Below are 20,663 nucleotides of genomic sequence, written 5' to 3' on the forward strand. Positions count from 1 at the left end.
TTAAAATATCCAACATCAATATATCCAAAATTCGAATCACACCCAATATTGCCAAAATAAATTTGGAAGAGATATACCGATTGAAGGACATGGCAAACCAATTGACTTTACCAGACGATCCTATATATACCAGTCTATACAGTGGGACTCTATATATTGGAATGGGACTCTTAATATTAATTGCCATATTACTAATATTATTTAGAAGAAAACTGATCAATTGGTATCGATTTGTTGCCCAAAATTTCAAGAAGACGAAAAATGAAGAAAGAAAAGATGACGAGTTGAAGCCAAATTCATCAAAAATCAACTCCGTCGTTTTTTGATTCTTAAGGAGGGAGGAGTTATGTATCCGGCAAATCAAGGCCATGCCAAGAATAGCTGCGGCAGATCGTCCTCTCCTGAATAAGCAATATTTTCATATAATAGCAAAATGTTCTCACACTATTATCATTCCTGTTTATTCTCTTAATGTTGTCACTGTAACTTTTGAAAATATTTTTTTTTTAAAACGCAGCTCCGAGTTTCGGTTACTTAATTAGGATCATTTTTTTATCTAAGGACCCAATTTTCCATTAAGCGATCATGAAAATCGACCAAATTTTCGACCAATATTTGCGGAAACCTCGTTCCTTGACCCTTTAGCGCCTTTTTTAACCGTTTTCCTGGGACGAAAAAAGTGTCAGAACCTTTTTTCTAGATAATTACCTAAGCTTCATTTTTTATTTCAAGATCTGTAATTTGCATATTTTGGCAGATATTTGCGAAAAACTGATTTTTGGACCATTTGGGGCCATTTTTTCGGACAAAGCAGAGTGTTACAATATTTCCCCTAAAACAATTCCCCAAAAAGTACACAATCCAACAAAAGGTCAAGGTCGACGAATTACGCGTTTTTACGTCCTTATTTACTGGACTAAATTGCTGTAATTGAATTAGTTATAAGTAGAGATGAGCATAATTGCGATTCTCTAATCGCAATTGAAACTGCGATTGCGATTTTAAAATCGCTGCGACTGAACCGTAGTTTGCGATTTCTTGCTCATTTCTAGATATTAGTTCCTATAATAAACTCAATCATTTTATTAAGTTAATAAAATAATTATTGGTTTAAATAATTTCGATACAGAACGTCACAGATAAAGAACGGATCATATAACATCTTTCTATTAAACGATTTAGGGTAAAATTTGACTTTGGCGTACTTAAATTAAACGTCGTACTTAATGTCTGTTTTAATGCGGTTAATTCTGGAAAAATTACAAGTAGGGTAACTTTTTTACATTTCGTGCCTACCGGATGACATTTAATGCGCCTAGCCACTACCGGTGCGGCTAAGAGACGTTGTACACCTTCTTTACAATAGGCAAATCCCACACAACCTCGTTAAAACCATAGAAAACATATATGAAGCGAACCAAATTCAAGATAAAATTAACGGGGCCCTGACCGAACCAATCCATGTAGGCCGTTGTATCCGACAAGGTGACTCCCTGAGCCCTCTTCTTTTCAACATTATTATGGACGGACGAAATAATAGGAAGTGTACGTTTACTGAAGTGATACAGTATAGGCGATCAGGAAATTCTGTGGTATGCCGACGACGCCGTATTGGTAGCCGAAAATGAGGAGAATCTACAGCGTTTATTACATCGATTTAAGTGCACTGCCAAATTAAGCCAACTTTCACTTAATATGGTAATATCGACCCAGAAAACTAAATGCATGACGACATCAAAAGGCAACCAAGTACCACCAAGATCCAAAATGGAAATCGAGGGCAATATTATCCAGCAAGAAATGAAGTTCTCGTATCTAGGCATAGATATAGTGATGTAGAGGCGGAGGTGCGAGCACGGATAACGAAGGCAACCAGAATAGCAGGATGCCTGAATGACACAATATGGCGAAATAAAAACATTAAAGTGGAAACTAAAGCGAGAATTTACAAGGCAATTTACGTTTACAAGGTACGACCTATAATGACATACACTGCAGAAACTCGACCTGATAAAGCGAAAACTAAACAACTGTTAGAGACAAACGAAATGGGAGTACTAGCAGAATAACTGGAAAGACGCTTCTGGACAGGGAGAGAAATGAAAGCATAAGAAGAGCATGCAAGGTGGAAAATGTAAATGAGTGGGAGAATGGAAGGAGCATATCAGCAGAATGGACAACAGAAGGATAGTGAGAGTAGCACGCGACAAATCACCGCTAAGTCGCAGAAGCTTAGGACGTCCACGAAAACGATGGAGCGACAACTTGATAGTCTGACCGGTAGAGACGACGAAACCAAACAGGCGATTCGCCTAGGATGAAGAAGGAAGAAGAACATTTCCCAATATTTTTGTAAATATCCGAGCTATGACGATATCCGATGAAACTACTTAATAACGTTATTGGCCGGGTAATTTCGTAAAAGCCCTGTAATTAATATTTTGTTACCGTAAGGAATATCCACGGACCTGCAGTGCTTTTTTACTGCCTCTTCAAATTAGCATACTGTAACTTAAAAGCTGTAATATTATAAGAATTTTACAGCGCCATAACACATTTTAATATTCTACGACAGATATAACGAATATAGAATACGAAACAACGATAATTAAGTTTCTTTATTGTTCCCATTTTATGAAAATTTCCACATTTATTATCTTAGTCACTCTCGGGACTTAATGTACACGGATGCATAAAATTTTAGTATTCTCTTTAAATTTCTAAAGAACAAATTAAAATTCAAAAATGTTACTTTTATACAGGGTGAGTCTTAAATAAGAGCAAATTTTTATGGGTAGTATATTTTGACCAAAGAGAGACGTTTATGAGGTTTCTTTTGCGAAAAAAAATTGAAAATTTTGAAAACATTTTTGAATTTTTTTTTAATCCAAAAACATAATTTCTTGATAATCTGGCAACAGAGGGAGTAGATTAAATTTATAAGAAAAAAACTCCCGAAAATATCAAGTGGTTCTCAAAATTTAAGCAAAATATCAATTTTTTTGAAATTTTCGAAGTGATTTTTATTTTTGACTCGGTTACTTACTTATACTGGACTTATTTGAAAAATGGTTACTTACTCGCTTGCTGGACTTATTTGAAAAACGGTAAAGAGAAAATATGTTTTTAGTATTGAAAATACTACTGCGATCATTTTTATGTAAAATTAACACTGGCTGTCGCGACTTCGACATGTCAAATTGATACCGAAACAGCGATATCGCTTGAAGTAACGTAATACCTTATGATAAGACATATCTTAGTAGAAGGTGGTTAGCATAATAAACAAGATTAACCCGCGAGCGTGCGCGTCCCGGATTTTGTACCGCAATGACGGGGTTTATGGAGAACAGGTGAGTTTTTTTGAAAATTTGTATTTTTACATAAAGGAATCCATCTTTCTGAAATATTTTTAGCATTACAGTGTTGCCGCATCATTCGAAAAGTGATAGCACCTTTCTTATTTTAAAGGGAACACGAAAAAAATAATTGTTAGAAATCTAATTGATACTTATAAAGTTTAAATATTTGTCAATCTAAAGATCTTCTTTAAACGAAACAATTACAATAAAATTATTATCTTTTAAATGGCTTTACTGAAGAAACCAGAAGGTTTAGGTAGAGAAACATGATATATCGTTGAAAAGCAATTTTATTTGGGTTCTGATTTTTTAAATCATATTCATAGGGTTGAATATAAAATAACAAAGATTTGAGAAGTTTTATAGCTAACGAAAATAATTATTTTGTCTGACCTCCCTGTTTGATATCCAATCAGTTGATTTAGATAGATTGGATATGCCGACTTTCCTTAACCTATAAATCAAATTTCAGCTTTCAATATGACGAATTTATGATTTAACAAAATGATTATTCAAGATCATGTTTTTGTCAATTTTACACATGTTTTATTTTATCTCGAAAACTATCAGAGATAGGTATAGGTTAGTATAATATAAAAATTATGAGATATGAAATTAGTTTTCAAAAATGTAATAATATACCTGGTGTTTTATTTAAAATAACAAAGATATTACCACTTTTAGTAGGAAGCGGCACACTGTAATGCTGAAAATAATTTAGACAGATGGAGCAGGTGCCTTTATACAAAAATCAAAATTTTCAAAAAAAATCCTATGACCTAGTTCTCAATAAACGTCTAACGTGCCATGGCCGTGAATCACCCTGTATAATATTTATGTGTTATTTTTTTTAAATCTGAAATTAAAAATAACACAATGAAAATCATTTAAAACAATAAAATATAACAACCATGTTTATAAAATGCATTTATGAGTTTCCAGGTCTATTGCAAATGTTTATATTATAAATAAAAAAAGACTCGGTATAATATAATCTACAGAAAAACGAATAAATATTCTGGCATCCTTTTATGCCTCTGGACGTTAAGTTCCATGACAAATTTATGTTAGCAGAAAGAGTTCAGGTTTAATTCAGTCAGTGGACGCTTTTTACTGTCCGAAACTGAAGAGGGGATTTTTTTTGTTTGGTCGAGATTGAATCTAGAGTAAGATTAATGTCCTTTTGCTTGCATTATTCTCAAATATGATCTGTCAGGTACATCTATAGAAAAATATATACGGAACAATTGAAGAGAAAAGAGCAAATGGTCATAAAATATTGTATACTAATATATTTCCGCTGTTCTCTAGGCAATATAAACAGAGTAATGTAAACTTTACAGTGTTTTCATTGCAGGCAGTGTATGATTTTAACCAATTTAGTTGTATCAATAACTGTTTAATCTTTGTTTAATAGTCGACACGACACAAATATGTTTGTATTCTGTAATGAACCTTTTACTCAGATTATACAAATATTATAATTTCATAATGGTATGTGACAAAAAAATTTAGTCCATTTTCCAAATTAAAGTCCATTTGATATCACTGTAAACTTTCTAATCGAAAACTGGGAAAAATTATTCTAATATGTCTTTTTTCTGCTTCAGAACTTTTATTATTTTTATGTCATGGTTTAAATGTTAAAAAGACAGGCTGCTACTTTAAGGAACTCTAATTTGTGATATGTCAGCTTTCATTTGATCACTTATGTTGGTGGACGAAAAAAATAATGAATAGTTCAATATTTTAAATCTAAATAAGTGTAAATAATAAATTCATTGTTCAACTGTAAAAAGTCAAAATATGGGAACCGTTATCATTTTGGTCAAACTAATATATGTCAAAAGCAATCATAATCAAACTATTAGGTATACCGGGTGTTTTTCAAACGTCTCAGCTCTATAACTTTTTTATTTTTTTCAGATAAAATATCAGATTTGGTGTGTCAGTATAGGACTAGGTAAATAAGTTTTTTTATGGAATATGATAATAAGCTACCCTCGTTTCATTTAAAGAAAATTGAGTTATGATTAAAAATACGCCTTGGGCATTTTTTAACCGGTCAAGATGAGACAAAAAACATTAGATGATCAAATCCATTTTTCCAAGGCTCCTTGATGAAGAATTAGTGGTTTTAAATTTAGATTGAAATTTAAAATACTATTTTTTTTAATTGAAGATGTCAGAAGTTGGCACATGATATGCCATTCAAATCAAATAAAGTACAATACGTCGATCCGTTCTGTAGCTACGGGGCATCCGTAAGGGAGGAAACAAAATTCTTTGTTAGTTAGCAATTCATGGGCGTGTCATAAATATTTTACATAACATTACTTACTCGTACAAAAATTTCAAAAATACCCGATCAGTTTTATATTCTCAATGTTTTTTGCCACGTAAATGAGACATAATCTTAATAAAAATTAAGAAGAAAAACAATAAAAAATCAATAAAATCACCCAACTATTTTACCAATATAGAGTGCACTGTTCTCCAAGCTCAATCATTGTTTCTCGTAAAATATTAGACGACGCGTTCCCTCAATAAAAATCCGACAATTTGCAAGTAACCAATGGAGCCAGTGGGCGGAATGTGTTTTGCGGTGACATACTCAGTCAAGTCCACGTGGATTCCCTGCCGCTTGTATATAGGTAGGTAGCTATCGATTAAATATATTACTGTTTATTTAAATGTGTTTTGTAGTAAATTAATCATATTCCAATATTGTTTCCGCATTCTCGAAATCTCTTTCATAGACACAGATCCAGTAGACGTACTTTAAAAAATACCGTGGGTACCATTGAAAGATTAACATTTAAAGGAGCAACTGATTAAAAAAACAGGGAGTGACTGAAACTAACTGAATTTGGGCAATTAATCCTGATTTATGTGATTAATATACGTACCAAATCTTGTTTTTTTCCTGAAAAATTAAAATAGTAATGGAGGTGAGCCACTTTTAAAAAACATCCCTAAAAACAGCAATATAGGCAGTTATAAGCAAGAAATTAACAATTAAGTGACAAAATGAGTTTTAATATATCTCACTATACTAAATTATGCGTCTTAAAGAAACTCAGAGTAATATTATAATATTTTTGTTTAAATTTTGCTAATTGTTTGTTATCAATGGAATATTTCACAAATATACCTAGTATTATCTTTATAACATCTAAAATCACATCCACAAAGTTGTAGTTTAAATTATAATAGTAATAGTTTATATTATAACCATAGGCTGTTACTTTCAGGAACTTCAACTTGTGATACGGTCAGCTTCCATTTGATCACATAATAACTTATGGTGGTGGACGAAAAAAATAATGAATAATTCAATATTTTAAATTTAAATCATTTTAAATAATAAATTCAACTGTAAAAAGTCAAAATATGGAAACCGTTGTCGTTTTGGTCAAACTAAGAAATGTCAAAAGCAATCATAAAGAAAATATTAGGTATACCGGGTATTTTTCAAGAGTTGCTCACTCCTATAACTTTTTTATTTTTTCAGATAAAAAATCAGATTTGATGTGTCAGTATAGGACTAGATAAATCAGTTCTTTTTTGGAATATGATAATAAGCCACCCTCGTTTCATTTAAAGAAAATTAAGTTATGATTAAAAATATGATTTGGGTATTTTTTAACCGGCCAAGATAAGACGAAAAACATTAGAAGATCAAATTTATTTTAACAATGCTTCTTGATGAGGAATTATTGGTTTTAACTTTAGATTGAAATTTAATCTACTATTTTTTAATTGAAGATGTCAGAAGTTGACATATGATATGTCATTATTCAAATCAAATAAAGTACAATATGTCGATCCGTTCTGTAGCTACGGGGCATCCGCAAGGGACGAAACAAAATTCTCTGTTAGCAATTCATGGGCATGTCATAAATATTTTACATAACATTACTAACTGGTACAAAAATACCCGATCAAAACTGATCGGGTATTTTTTCAATTTTTTTTCCACGTAAATGAGACATAATCTTAATAGAAATTAAAAATTAAGGAGAAAAATAATAAAAAATCAATAAAGTCACCCAGCTATTTTGCCGATAACGACTACACTGTTCTCCAAGCTCGTACTACCGTTTTAATCGATGTTTCTTGTAAAATATTAGACGACGCATCCCGTCAATAAAAATTCTATAATTTGCCAATTACATTGTAATGTGGCCGAAACTAATTAAATACGATAATCAATTCGGATTTATATCATAAACATACATTCTAAACTCATTTTTTTATTTGCAAAAACTAAAAAAAGTAATAGAGGTGAGCCACTTTAAAAAAAAACATCCGGTATAGGCAGATATTGCATACAAGAAATTAACGATTAAGTGACTAAAGGACTTTTCATTCACTTATCTTGCTATACTAAACACATGCATCTCACAGAACTCAGAGTAACATATATTTTTTGTAATTTCTATATCGTCTGTTATCAATGAAATAAGTATTAACTTTCTTGAATATGTTCCATAAAAACGAATAAGGAAATATATAATTTCAACTAAAACCACATCCACAAAAATATCAATAGCTTATATCAAAAAAACATATTTAAAGGTATTATAAATTCATGGGGGGCAAATATAACAGGGCACATTACTCACCTGCGCTCTCTACATATTTTACTAAGTGGAAAAGCAACAAAAATAATGGAAACGTCAGGACACTGATAATTTTCCTCATTTCTCTTTTCTGGTTTATACGGCATTTTGGTCGTTTTGATTCGAACCCATTCCTCTTGCGCCTGTTGATATCGCTGCGGGAACGTTACATTTCAACGTACGTCGGACGTAGATAAGCTTTTCCATAACACAACAATCTGGAAAAATAGAAGAGAATGCGATAAAATATCATTTATCATCATTCACACATACTGTACTTTAAAACACTCCTTGGCAATTCGAAAATACCGCCTCGGATTAGGAAAGTAATTTATCAACGTAAGACCAGCTATAATTCAATACACATAGCCGCTGATTCAGTTTCTAGATCTTAAGGCTTACATTTTTAAAAGCTCGTAATGTACCAACATAAATCAACCTTAACCGATTGTCGGTTGTTCTTCAAGTATCATAATATATACCTGTTATTTCATCTAATTCCTATATTTATATTATGCTAAATAAAACGCACATTTTAAATATAGCTGATAAGAATTACCTTAAAAGTATCTCTATAACTTTATAAGTATAAATATATAACAGCATATTCTGCAGATAAAAATAAGTAAAAAAGTTGGTATAAATGTATATCCTAAAATATTTAGAGATACAGAGTGTAGAAATTTCATTTTTATTTCGATTTTTTCCAAATAATTTCTGAAGTAATGTCTACATTTAAATGAAAATTGGTGTCTAGAAGTTTTTTGACATGAGAAATTTGATTTTGATGTCAATATGACTCCTATTTGTAGGGGACGCCACCTACATGTGTTTTAACTGTTTTGAAGAGTAATAACTTTTCGTCTGTGCCTGTATAGAATTGCTGAGTAAAAAAATATACATTTGCGTGATTTTTTACAATGTCTCTTGATAAAAATCGCTACGAGCAATAGTTCTCAAGATGTTTAGAATTGAAATAGTCAATACATGTCATTATTGACAAAAAATGAACATGTTGAGTAGATAGTTACTTGACTGAAATAATAAATTATTTTATTTTTTTAAATTAATCATAAATTTTTCATCGAAAAAATGATGATAAAATAGTTTCCGTTGAACTTTTGTCACAAAAACATTTCAAATTTATGATTTAAACAAAAAATATTTGACTGACAAACAGTCCACCATAGGCTGTTTTTAAGAATCGGGTGTTATTGAATAAAAATTGTGATTTTTTTTCATATAAATGGCTGAAAATTGATATATTTATGTATAATTAAAAATTAAACAAATTATTCTAATAAGTTTTAGGAAATTCGGTCAGTAGCACAATTCGTTACTATTTGTTTCTTTAAATTTAAAAATTTCAACGATTCAATTCAAAGCAAAAACTATTATAGAAGTGAAATTCCACATCAGTAAATAAAAAAATCCCATATGATGCGGACTTTATCTTAGACACTCTATATGTTCTCCCTATTAATACAGTAAAAAAGCAAATGTATACACGTATGTATGTATTTACATTAATGATGCAGCTTCGTCGCTTTCTGATAAAAGCATAACTATTTTATAAACAGATGTGTATCACAGCAAATTAAGTTGTGAACAAAATTTGACGTCCCATGTAAATGATCTTAGTTTTTTGATTAAATGTACTCAATGAACATACTGTCAAAAATTATAATTCTAATGAATATAATTTATAAAATATAAAGTGGATACGGAATATTTTTGGTACATTTCACAGTAAAAATACTGTAACCTGAATAAAAATACATACATGTTTTTTGTTAAACTTATATCTGCAATTAAATACACAGAATAGTTAACATAGTTAGCATAAATTTAAGAAAAAAAAATCTAAAAGCTAATATATTGTTGGAACAATTAAATTATAGAGATAAAGCTTCTATTAAGAATGAAAAATAAATCATATTAAGTGCAATTAATATTAAAACTAAAAACTTTCAAAAACGATTCACATGTATAAACTTATCAGCAAGTGTATTATTCCTACATAATTTTTATCTGAATATAGCACGAAATTGAGGTGTTTAATAATAGATATCGTTTATTTTCTGACCAAAAATGAAAACTATTTCATTAAGTAACTATACAGCGGATAAGCAACCTTTGGCATATATTTGTGATATGTGTCATAAGCTTTTTCACAAGTAATCGAGGCCTAGATTTTACTGCCAAATACAAACAGGCAGATATACAAAAGGTAGTTTGCCAGCGCCTTACTCAATCTGACATGGCGGGTCGATGGTTGCTCTATTTAATAGAGCGGATACCTGAATACTGTTTTTTTTGGGAATATCTAAGTATATTTATAATAATTTAGAAAATCTAGGAACTAGTGGGGTTGCAGTCGGAAGGGTTTGACATAGAATTAATATACTTTGTTAATTGTCAAGCTTTGAATTGAAAGTCAATTGAATTTTTAATCGAACATCTCTCAATTATTCCAATGTTTTAAATAAATATCAGGCAGCTTAACCGCCCCAAGAAAGCCCTCTCTTTTTTATGGTTGACTGGTCATCGCTGACCAGTCAAGTTTCACCGTGGAGTTTTCAATACAAGCCAATTTTTTAATGTAGTTTTTTATGAAGGTCTCTTGTACCACGTTAATGTCCTGAGGAAGGAATGAATAAATTCCGAAAGCTTGACAATTAACAAAGTGTATTAATTCTATGTCAAACCCTTCCGACTGCAATTCCACTAGTTCCTAGATTTTCTTTCTCACTAATCAGTCGAGACTACTTTCTGCTTATAATAATTTATATATCCAAAAAAATCCTTATGGGTTTTTCGCCACTGCACTGCAAGAAAAATCTACAAAATAAAATAGTTATTTTTTGTAAACACTTCTGCGTTAAACCTAAACGGACGCTGCTTGTCAGAAGTTGTGTTTACAGCAATAAAAATTTGCCTAACAAAGAAAAAAATGCTTAACGTTTCGGAAAGTTTTCTCTTTCCGTCGTCGGAAGCAAAAAAATATAAAGAATTAAGAAAAAAACTATTTAAAATATTTAAATTGAACTTGATTGTTTATACTTCTCTGTGTAGTGTAAGGTATATGTAGTCTTATGTTGTCTTTTAGACCTATAGTCAGTAGTATAAATTCTCCATGCCATCCGTTAGCAAAATTTTTACTAGACATATTAAATCCGATTGCAAATAACACCGATTCATACATTAAAAACACACCACACTTTATAGAAAAAAATTCAAAAATTAATATAACACCTAACAGTTTAATGGTTAGTTTTGACGTTGTTAGTCTTTTCACTAATGTGCCGGTAGATAAATCACTTAAAATAGTTAGGGATAGATTAGAACAAGATACACATTTAATAGATAGAACAAAATTAAACATAGATAGTATTTTGGAATTGTTGACACTTTGTGTTAAAACTACTTATTTCCAATTAAATAATGAATTTTTTCAACAAGATTTCGGTATGGCAATGGGATCACCTCTCTCTCCTTTGTTAAGCAATATATTTTATGGAAGATTTTGAAAATAATACAATAAATAGTTTTTCAAAAAGCCTGTAATATATGGCTGCGTTATGTTGATGATATTTTTGCAATATGGCAACATAACGTTTCTGAAATAGACATTTTTTTGGAATATATAAATTCTCGCGAACCTACCATAAAATTTACTTTAGTAGTAGAGAGAGGTAATCGTTTGCCATTTTTTGATGTTTTAGTGTCAAAATTTCAAAATAAACTAATTTTAGATGTTTACAGAAAACCCACAAACACAGATAGATACTTAAATTTCACATCTAATCACAGTATAAGTGTAAAAAAAGGTGTTATAAAAAGTTTATATGATAGGGCAAAAATAATATGTACAGATGACATTTCACTAAACAAAGATATAAACCACATAAAAAATACATTAATAAAAAACGACTATCCACCATATTTTATTGACAAAACACTAAACGAAATACAAACCCCAAATCATAGACACAAAGATAACAATACACAATATATACAACTTACAATTCCATACATACGAGGCGTTTCGGTAAAAATAAGAAGGATAGGAAAACAATATAACATACAAACATCTTTCAAAACACAAAATACACTTAGATCAATTTTATCACATACTAAACCAATGAATACAGAACAATTAGCCTCTAAAAGAAAAATAAAAGAGGCTTTTTTAATTCAATCTAATAAAAATAAATGTATTGCTCATGCATCTGTAGATGTTAGTAATGTATGGCAATCGCTTCTTTGATTTTAAAGAACATTACATAAATAAACATAACATACGTAAAATTTAAAAATAATCATACAGAAAGTTTGGGCTTTTTGGTTTTACCTTATTAAGTAATTATCAGGTAGTAATTGCTAATTTTGAAGTTTAACTTAATATAATGTCATTTTAACAGAACGTCAACGATTTCTTGTAGACGTATCTGTTTTAAAAAGTAAAGTGTTCTCGAATAGTTCAATTTAAATATTTTAAATAGTTTTTTTCTTAATTCTTTATATTTTTTTGCTTCCGACGATGGAAAGAGAAAACTTTCCGAAACGTTAAGCATTTTTTTCTTTGTTAGGCAAATTTTTATTACTGTAAACACAACTTCTGACAAGCAGCGTCCGTTTAGGTTTAACGCCAGAAGTGTTTACAAAAAATAACTATTTTACTTTGTAGATTTTTCTTGCAGTGCAGTGGCGAAAAACCCACAAGGATTTTTTTGGATAGATGAATTCGCCACATAGGTATAGACATTTTTTAATAATTTATATATTTCATTGTAATTTTATTAGAGATACTTATTAAATTCTCACCCATAATTAAATATATTATTTGTGAGAAAGTTTTATATTATTATTGTAATATATTAAGCAGAATAATAGTGCAATCGATTAAATTATATAATAAATTTAGATATAATATATAACATACAGCCTAGATTATCTTTAATATCAAGAAATCAAACTGTACGCTTATTAGGAATGTGTATAGGAAAATAGAAAATTAAGTTTGGTTAACCAATAAGATTGTTTTATTAATCTATTTCTAACTGATTTTCCGCTTTATTAAATCCGGGCCAATTAAAATTAATAACTTCCAAACAATATATCTTGAACGCACATCTTGGTGAAATGCAAATATCAATTTGTATTCTAAAATATTCAAACATTTCAGCAAACTTTACGATTCAATTTGTAAGAATAAGAATGTACAATAGAGATTAAAAAAGTTTTACATTTACATAATAAAATATATAAAATGTTAATATTTTCATTTAGGATAAAGACTTAAATAAAATTTACTGTTTAGCGGAGCCATCTTGCATAATGCATTAAAATCAGTTATAGAACGCCAGTTTGAACAACTTTGCTTGGCGACAACATTCCGGCCGGAAACTTTTCATATTTAATTATTTGGAATAATGGTATGTCTTTGAATTTAAATCGTAACTTAATGAATGACGTTTCATTACAATAGAACCGAACAGTGTAACGCAGAAAAGTTGAAGACAAATTTGGTCTCGACTAGGCAGATATTATATCCAGCCTTAGTTTAAAGAAATTGCATTACAATATTCGGTCAAAACTGCAATATTTCTAGTACTGGAGCTAATATATTTTGAACAATTAATTTTTGAAGTTTTTACTCAATAATTTTTCGTTCATAGTCTTCCACTAATAATCTTCCAACTATATCCAGGGTATCCCAGGACTCGGTGCTGGGTCATTTACTGTTCCTAATTTATACCCTTGACCAAAGAAAATGCGTCATATACTAACAAACTCGATATTTTGCGGCGGAGAGGTTATTACATAATTTCTTTAAACTTCATGGAATTAATTAATTACAATCTAAACAATATTTCAGCATACGCTAAACGTCACAAAAGTAGCAATTTTTGCGACGTGATTGACAATATAAAAAAGTCATTTTAACGCCTGGGCATAAAAGAAAAGAACTTTTACGCCTAAGTATAAAAGTACGAAAATATATTATTAAACTGACATAAAGTGTCAAATTCAACGAGCGTAACCATAGTTTCTTGAAGTATAATTACATACAGGGTATGACTTTTAAATATTTTTATATTATTTGGAACGTATGAAATTTTTAAAAAAATTATTTGTGGCCTTTGAAAGAAAAAAATAGCATATTCGTGGTAAAAATGACTTTTTGTGCCTCGGCTGTATGTCACACAACAGCCGCCCGTCAAATGTACAGCCTCGCCACAAAAAGTGCCATTTTTACTTTTAATAAAACAATATACTCTTGGGACATTACAAAATAATAATCAAAATCGAAAGTAATTATATTCTGCTCTTAAAAACAACGAGTTGATTTAAAGTTAAAAATGATGCTTTCAATTAACAATATAGATATCCCTATCATAGAATCCGCAAAAATCTTAGACTCCATTGTGATGAGGATTTAAGAATTTCGACACCTGCCAGCCATCTAACGCAACAGGGTGACATCAATTTTAAATTATCGCTTTGCAACAAGAATATCTTGTCATTTAAGATGAAAAACATCTGTGTCAAAGTCTTGTTTTCTCCAGGTTGCAATATTGTAGCAATGCACTTTTTCCTTGTTTACATATCATGGCACATCACAGACTACAAAAAATCCAAAATGCTTGTTGTAGCTCAGTTATTAATTTGCGCAAATATGATCGTTTTCCACGCAGTCGTTGTCGGTAAAGTATTTGCGTGATTTTATTGATTTTTTATTGTTTTTCTTCAGAATTTATTAATTTTAATAAAGATTATGTCTTATTTACATGGAAAAACGGTCGAAAAAAATAAAAGAGAGAATTTTATTTCCCTCCTTACGAATGCCCCGTAGCTACAGAACAGATCGACCTACTGTATACAGGGTGTTCCTTAATGACATGCTAATATTTAAGGGGGTGATTCATGAACCTATTCTTTAAAAAAAACTTTATATGAATGTGTGTCCTAAACGTCTTAACTTTTGAAATACAGAGTGGTAAATTTTTCTAATAAAATACATTTTTTTCATAATAACTCCAATGTTATTACAGATATCTTTATGAAACTTGGTACACGTTTTCTATACATCAAAGTGACTATTTCAAATTCAAATTCAAATTCAAATGTTTTATTAGACCCTATTACGTTTTACAGATTAATAATTTTACTATTCTTAATAAATATGTGTCTAAAGGGATCGCACCGCGATTAAAAAACCGATGCAAAGACACAAAGTGCCAGAGTGGTGCGACCCCAGAAACAAAATAGAAATAAATTACATTACAAAAATAAACAGAAATCAGATAAATAAACAAAAAAAGATAAAATATAATTTTATCAGGGATGAGCGGAGATAAGCAGAGAGGCATAACGAAACAGTGTAAAATCCGGAACAGCAACCAATGACGAACATATCAGAAGAACAAGAACCTCACAAATCAGTCAAATATATTATAATTTTCACGAATTTAGTAAATGATTTTTAATTTGTTTTTTATAATCTGTAAAGGATTGGTTTTAAAGTTATTAGAAATATTATTCCACAAATGTGACGCTATAAAACTGAAAGATTTTTGGTTAAGTTAGCTGTTCGGTATTGAGGAATTTTAAAATAATGCACTTGCCTAGTCGAATGAGCATGGCCAACGTAGTGAAATAATGAGAACAAATAGGGAGGCTGCTCTGTAGTTAAAATTCGATAAATGAATGTCATTAAATGAAATTGTCGTCTGTTAGTCATGGATAAAACAGATAAATTTTTAAGATGTGGCGTTATATGATCTCTAAAAGGAATGTTAAAAGAAAACCGTAGACACGAGTTTTGAAGTATTTGGATTTTTCTAGAGAATCTAGCGTTTATGGATGTACCATAAACAACATAGCCGTAATCAAATAAAGATAAAATAAGTGTGTCACATAATTGATACTTAGTCTTTGATGGTATATATTTCTTAAGATATTAAAAATTCTTCAACCGTATATAAGCAGCCTTTAATTTAGTAGTTATATGTGCCTGAAAAGAAAGCTTCGCATCAAAATAGACTCCAAGATTTTTAGCCTCTGTAACAATGGGTATCGCAACATTATCTATATGGATATTCATGTTACCAGCCGTATTTGTAATTTTGTTTATATCACTACCAAATACTATAACACAATTATCATCCAGAGCATATTTATTAATTTTATTCAGATCGTGGTTAAAATTTAACTGAAATTGTTCCAAATTATTAATATCTATTTTGCAATAAATTTGAGAATCATCTGCATATTGCTGCAATTTAGAAAACTGTACTTCCTTATCCATGTCAGCCACATATAACGAAAATAAAAGGGGCCCCAGAATAGATCCCTGAGGAACCCCAAAAATCATAGGAATATAACTAGATTTTTGTTTTAAACTTCCTCGTTTCATGACAACACAATGTGATCTATCTTTTAAAAGGTTTTTTAACAATTCTAAAGAGCCGTCTGAAAATCCAAAATACTTTAATTTTGCTAGGAGCAATGAATGGTCTAGAGTATCAATTGCTTTACTGAAGTCTAGTAAGCTAAGACAAGTCATATTTTTATTTTCTTGATTTGTTCTAATATCATTAACCAGCTTCAGTAGACAAGTGGTAGTGCTGTAGTTCTTACGAAAACCAGATTGGCATTCAGGTATTAGTGTATTTGAATCTACAAATGAAACAATTTGATTATGTAGATGTTTTTTCTATAATTTTGGAAATTGCTGGCAAAATACTCACGGGTCTTAGATCGCTATTATATAAAGGTTTGGAAATTTTACAGAGAGGTGTTATAATAGCTTTTTTCCATATTTCGGGATAGACACTGTTTAAAATAGAAGTATTAATTATATTTATTACCGCTTTACCACAGTAAGGCATGCACAGCCTTAGTGCTTTAATTGATAAATTATCTTCACCGACAGCATTAGACCGAATTGAATTTAATATTTGATGTAACAATACCTCATCTATTAGTTTGAAATTTAGAACATTATTTCCTATATTCTCATGCTTATTTTGCCTATAAAAATCTATTATTTTATTTGAGGTAGTATTAATGCAATTATGACAGTTCGAAAAAAATATATTAAGCTTATCTACATCCGCTAAGTTTTCAGGAACTTCCGGACTTGATTTAAATGTTAACTTAAGTCGTTTAGCATCTTTCCAGAAGTCTTTACCAGTCTTTTCCGATAAACCCTTAAAATAACTAAGTTTTTCTCTAACTATAGCATGTTTTGTAAAATTCCTGAGTTGACGATAATATTGTAATTTGGCTTCAGATCGTTGTTTTAAATATTTTTGATGTGCCTTGTCTCTAAGTTTGATTAATAATTTAATATATGTGATAACCCTGGATAACGCTGATTAACCCTGATTACGGATAACGGATACGTTATCCAGGGTAAATATGGTTTATCTGTGATTTTCTTCTTTTGCAACAGTGCATGTTTATGGAGGAGATAAAAAATGTAATTATATAGAGTTTTTATTTTAATATTAATATCCGCTATATAAAAAATATTTTCCCAAGGTAACATAATTGCATCTTTTTTAAAAATTTCCTGGTTAATATGATTATAATCTCTATATTCAATATATTTCGCAGAGCTATGGGATATTTGTAGAGTAAATATAGTAACATATATCAAACAATGATCAGAAACTGACTCAGATACAGGGACGGAAGTGCTGAAATCATAATTAAAATTATTATTTGTGATCATTACATCAATTAGACTGCAGGCACCATCCGAAACACGAGTTGGTTCGTTGATAATCTGTACAAGATTAAAAGATTCTAAAATTTTAGATACCTTCAATGTTACAGGAGATTGTTTTAGAAAATTAATATTAAAATCACCCACAAATATCACATTGTCATAAAATGGCACAGTATAACTCAACAAGTTTTCCAGGAAGTTAATAAAATCTTCAATATTTGACGAAGGAGGCCTATATAAATTGAAAAGTAAAATTTTTCTTTGCTTTATAGTGCTGTTTTATATATACTGCCACACCTCCTCCTCGACCATCTCTATCCTTTCTAACAAGTGAATATCCAGTAACACTGAAAGCATCATTTCCATAGTTAGATGACAACCAAGTTTCAGATAGACCCAATACATCCAGCCGGTAATTATTTAAATAGTGAACAAATTCGTCAAAACCGGTATTTAGAGAACGAACATTTAAATGTCCTATACAAAATTTTTTACTCGTTCTATTGCTCTGCTGACCGCCCGAATCCATGATGCTAGCCATCCCCAGAAAAATAAACCATCCAAAAGAAAATGCCTCCCCTTTTATATCCGCTCATACCCTTCAAATTACATAACAAAAAACTATCAAACAAAAAAATGCTTTTGGGAAAAAACATTATTCAATTAACACCTCTAGCCGATCCAAAATTTATAATTATAAAAGATTATTATAACTATATCATAAATAAAACTGAAAATAAGTTATTGATTTTTTTGATAAAACAATAACACCAATAATAACAAATTCTATATCAAAAAAACAAAAAAAAAGAGATAAGAGTGGACCCATCATTATTATATGTAGATTACAAGCCAAAATATGTCTCTTTAAACACAAACCAAACTAAGTTAATGTACATTTAAAAATAAGTACTGTATCATCAAAACATTCATAATTTGATTAATAATACGTCCCTGTACGACCAGATTATTCATAAATATGAACATAAAAATAAAAACATACCCTCTGAACAAATTCAGACCGCATCATTGTATACTGTTTTTCCTACAATCAACTCAGTCAATTGCTCGGACGAACTAATCACCACTTTTGCACCATCACTATGAACTATAATTTTACCATTTGCTGTCCAACAACAAGTTTTTGAAATGCATTCTGGCCTCTTTGTAAATTCTCATGCTTTTGCCCGACAAAAGTTCTGTAAATAACAAGCCTGGATCCCTTCAAACATTTCTTACTGTAAAAGATTTGATCCCGCAGCCAGCGCTGACAAAACGATACTAATATAGGTCTGGGTTTTTTTGTTGTTAGTTCATTTTTTGTTCCCATACGGTAAATTATATTTATGTTAAACTTATTAATATCGATGTCCATTTTTGAATTTATCAAATCGGTGACAGTAGTATAGAGGTTACTTGCTCCGTCTTCTGCTTCTGCGACGCCGTGGATTAACAGTGCGTTATGATTGGTTGATTTTTTGATTGGTTTTCAATCGGTCTAAATCGTCCTTCAACATTTCTATTGAACTCATAACAGACTTTTGAAAGGCAAGAAATTTTTTCTCCAAATCAGAAACATCCCATCGATCTTGATCACTTACAGGACTTGACTTTCCACTGTCCGAATTTTTATCCTTGAGGGCCTTCTTAAAATTCTGGATTTCATTCGTAAATCTGGCGGCCATTTGTTCCATACGAGTGTTGAGTTTTTGATATTCCGAATTTGGCTTTCTGGAGACTTCATCTCCCTTATTACCACCACGGGTCATGATGCTTGAACGTTCAGTATACCCTTTTACACAATTCACTGTTAATTTTAATCATAGAATATGGCCAAATTTAACTAATTTGCTGGACCGACCAAAACGTGAAGTTTACTTGCTACACATGCGTAGATCAGTCGATTTCGACGTACAAGTAATTTTATTCATTTCAACCAGTGGCGTCCATACGGGTTCTACATTGAATATTTTCGAAACACAAAATGACTTCTCTTAGAATAAAAATTATTTTCAAAATTTTCATTCATTTCTAAACAATTTTCATCTTCTGTTTTTTTTGCCGGACCCATAGTTTTTACTTAAAAAAATAATTAATTGACTTCAAGGCCAAATCGCTAAAAATCAGAAGCGGTGACTACAGTGTGAAAGTAATTTTTGCACCGGGTGGAAGGGAATTAAGAGATACAACAAAAAAAATTGTCAACCTAGAAAATACAGTTTTATGCATAGAAGACATGTATGACATATCATAAAATTAATTATAATAGCCTGAATAGATATTATACAGGGTGTCCCAGAAATGAGTGCAGATATTTTAACTGGTAGTATACTTCAACCCCAGAAACACGCCTATGAGGTTTTTTTGCAAAAAAAAAAATGTTGAAAATTTTTTATTTTTCTTGACATTTTCCGGAAAATGTTGAAAAACTTTTGAGTGCCACTGTTCACTCCCCGGGAAATTCGTTTACCTGCCATAGAGAGAATGTCGGAGATAATGCAACGTTGCCACCTCCTACCATACCCACATTCTGCATGTTTTTCTATAAATTCACAATTATGTTAAGTTGCTACAGAAAAAAATACGAAAATTAATTTTATTCATATTAGTGTAGATTGCTCTACTAATTCTAGAGAAACGCGCAATGTTTTAAATACTTTTTACAGGAGTAAACTGAAAAAATAAATCTTAACAATTATTATAGCTTCTTTTTTCGCCATATTAGGAAATATTTTCAATCGTTTCAATAAACAATTATAATCTTTAATATTTAGTTAGAGCTTACCCTTTTGATGAAAGTGTTTTTTATCCAGCACACATATACGCAAACACATACACACGAAATATCTATTAAACTGAACATCACAAACCTATCACCATGCCTATCACTTTTAAAATATTATTTAAAATTTTTCACATGATAATAATCAAACA

The 20,663-nt window shown here is 30.5% G+C and overlaps 1 protein-coding gene across 1 annotated transcript in view; it reads right to left on the minus strand.

The window, feature by feature from the left end:
* LOC115886870 overlaps positions 1-18,811 on the minus strand; it is a 145,625-nt gene extending 126,814 nt beyond the window's left edge. Inside the window, exons 1-2 of the mRNA XM_030906195.1 lie at positions 18,733-18,811; positions 7,991-8,205 (exon numbers count right to left, since the gene is read on the minus strand). Coding sequence (XP_030762055.1) covers positions 7,991-8,069 — 79 coding nt within the window. The 5' untranslated portion in view covers positions 8,070-8,205; positions 18,733-18,811. The remainder of the gene's footprint in view (positions 1-7,990; positions 8,206-18,732) is intronic.
* Between the last annotated feature and the right edge of the window lie 1,852 nt (positions 18,812-20,663).

This window comes from Sitophilus oryzae, unplaced genomic scaffold (assembly GCF_002938485.1).
Source record: "Sitophilus oryzae breed Bouriz unplaced genomic scaffold, Soryzae_2.0 scaffold_499_pilon_pilon, whole genome shotgun sequence".
Lineage (NCBI taxonomy): Eukaryota > Metazoa > Arthropoda > Insecta > Coleoptera > Curculionidae > Sitophilus > Sitophilus oryzae.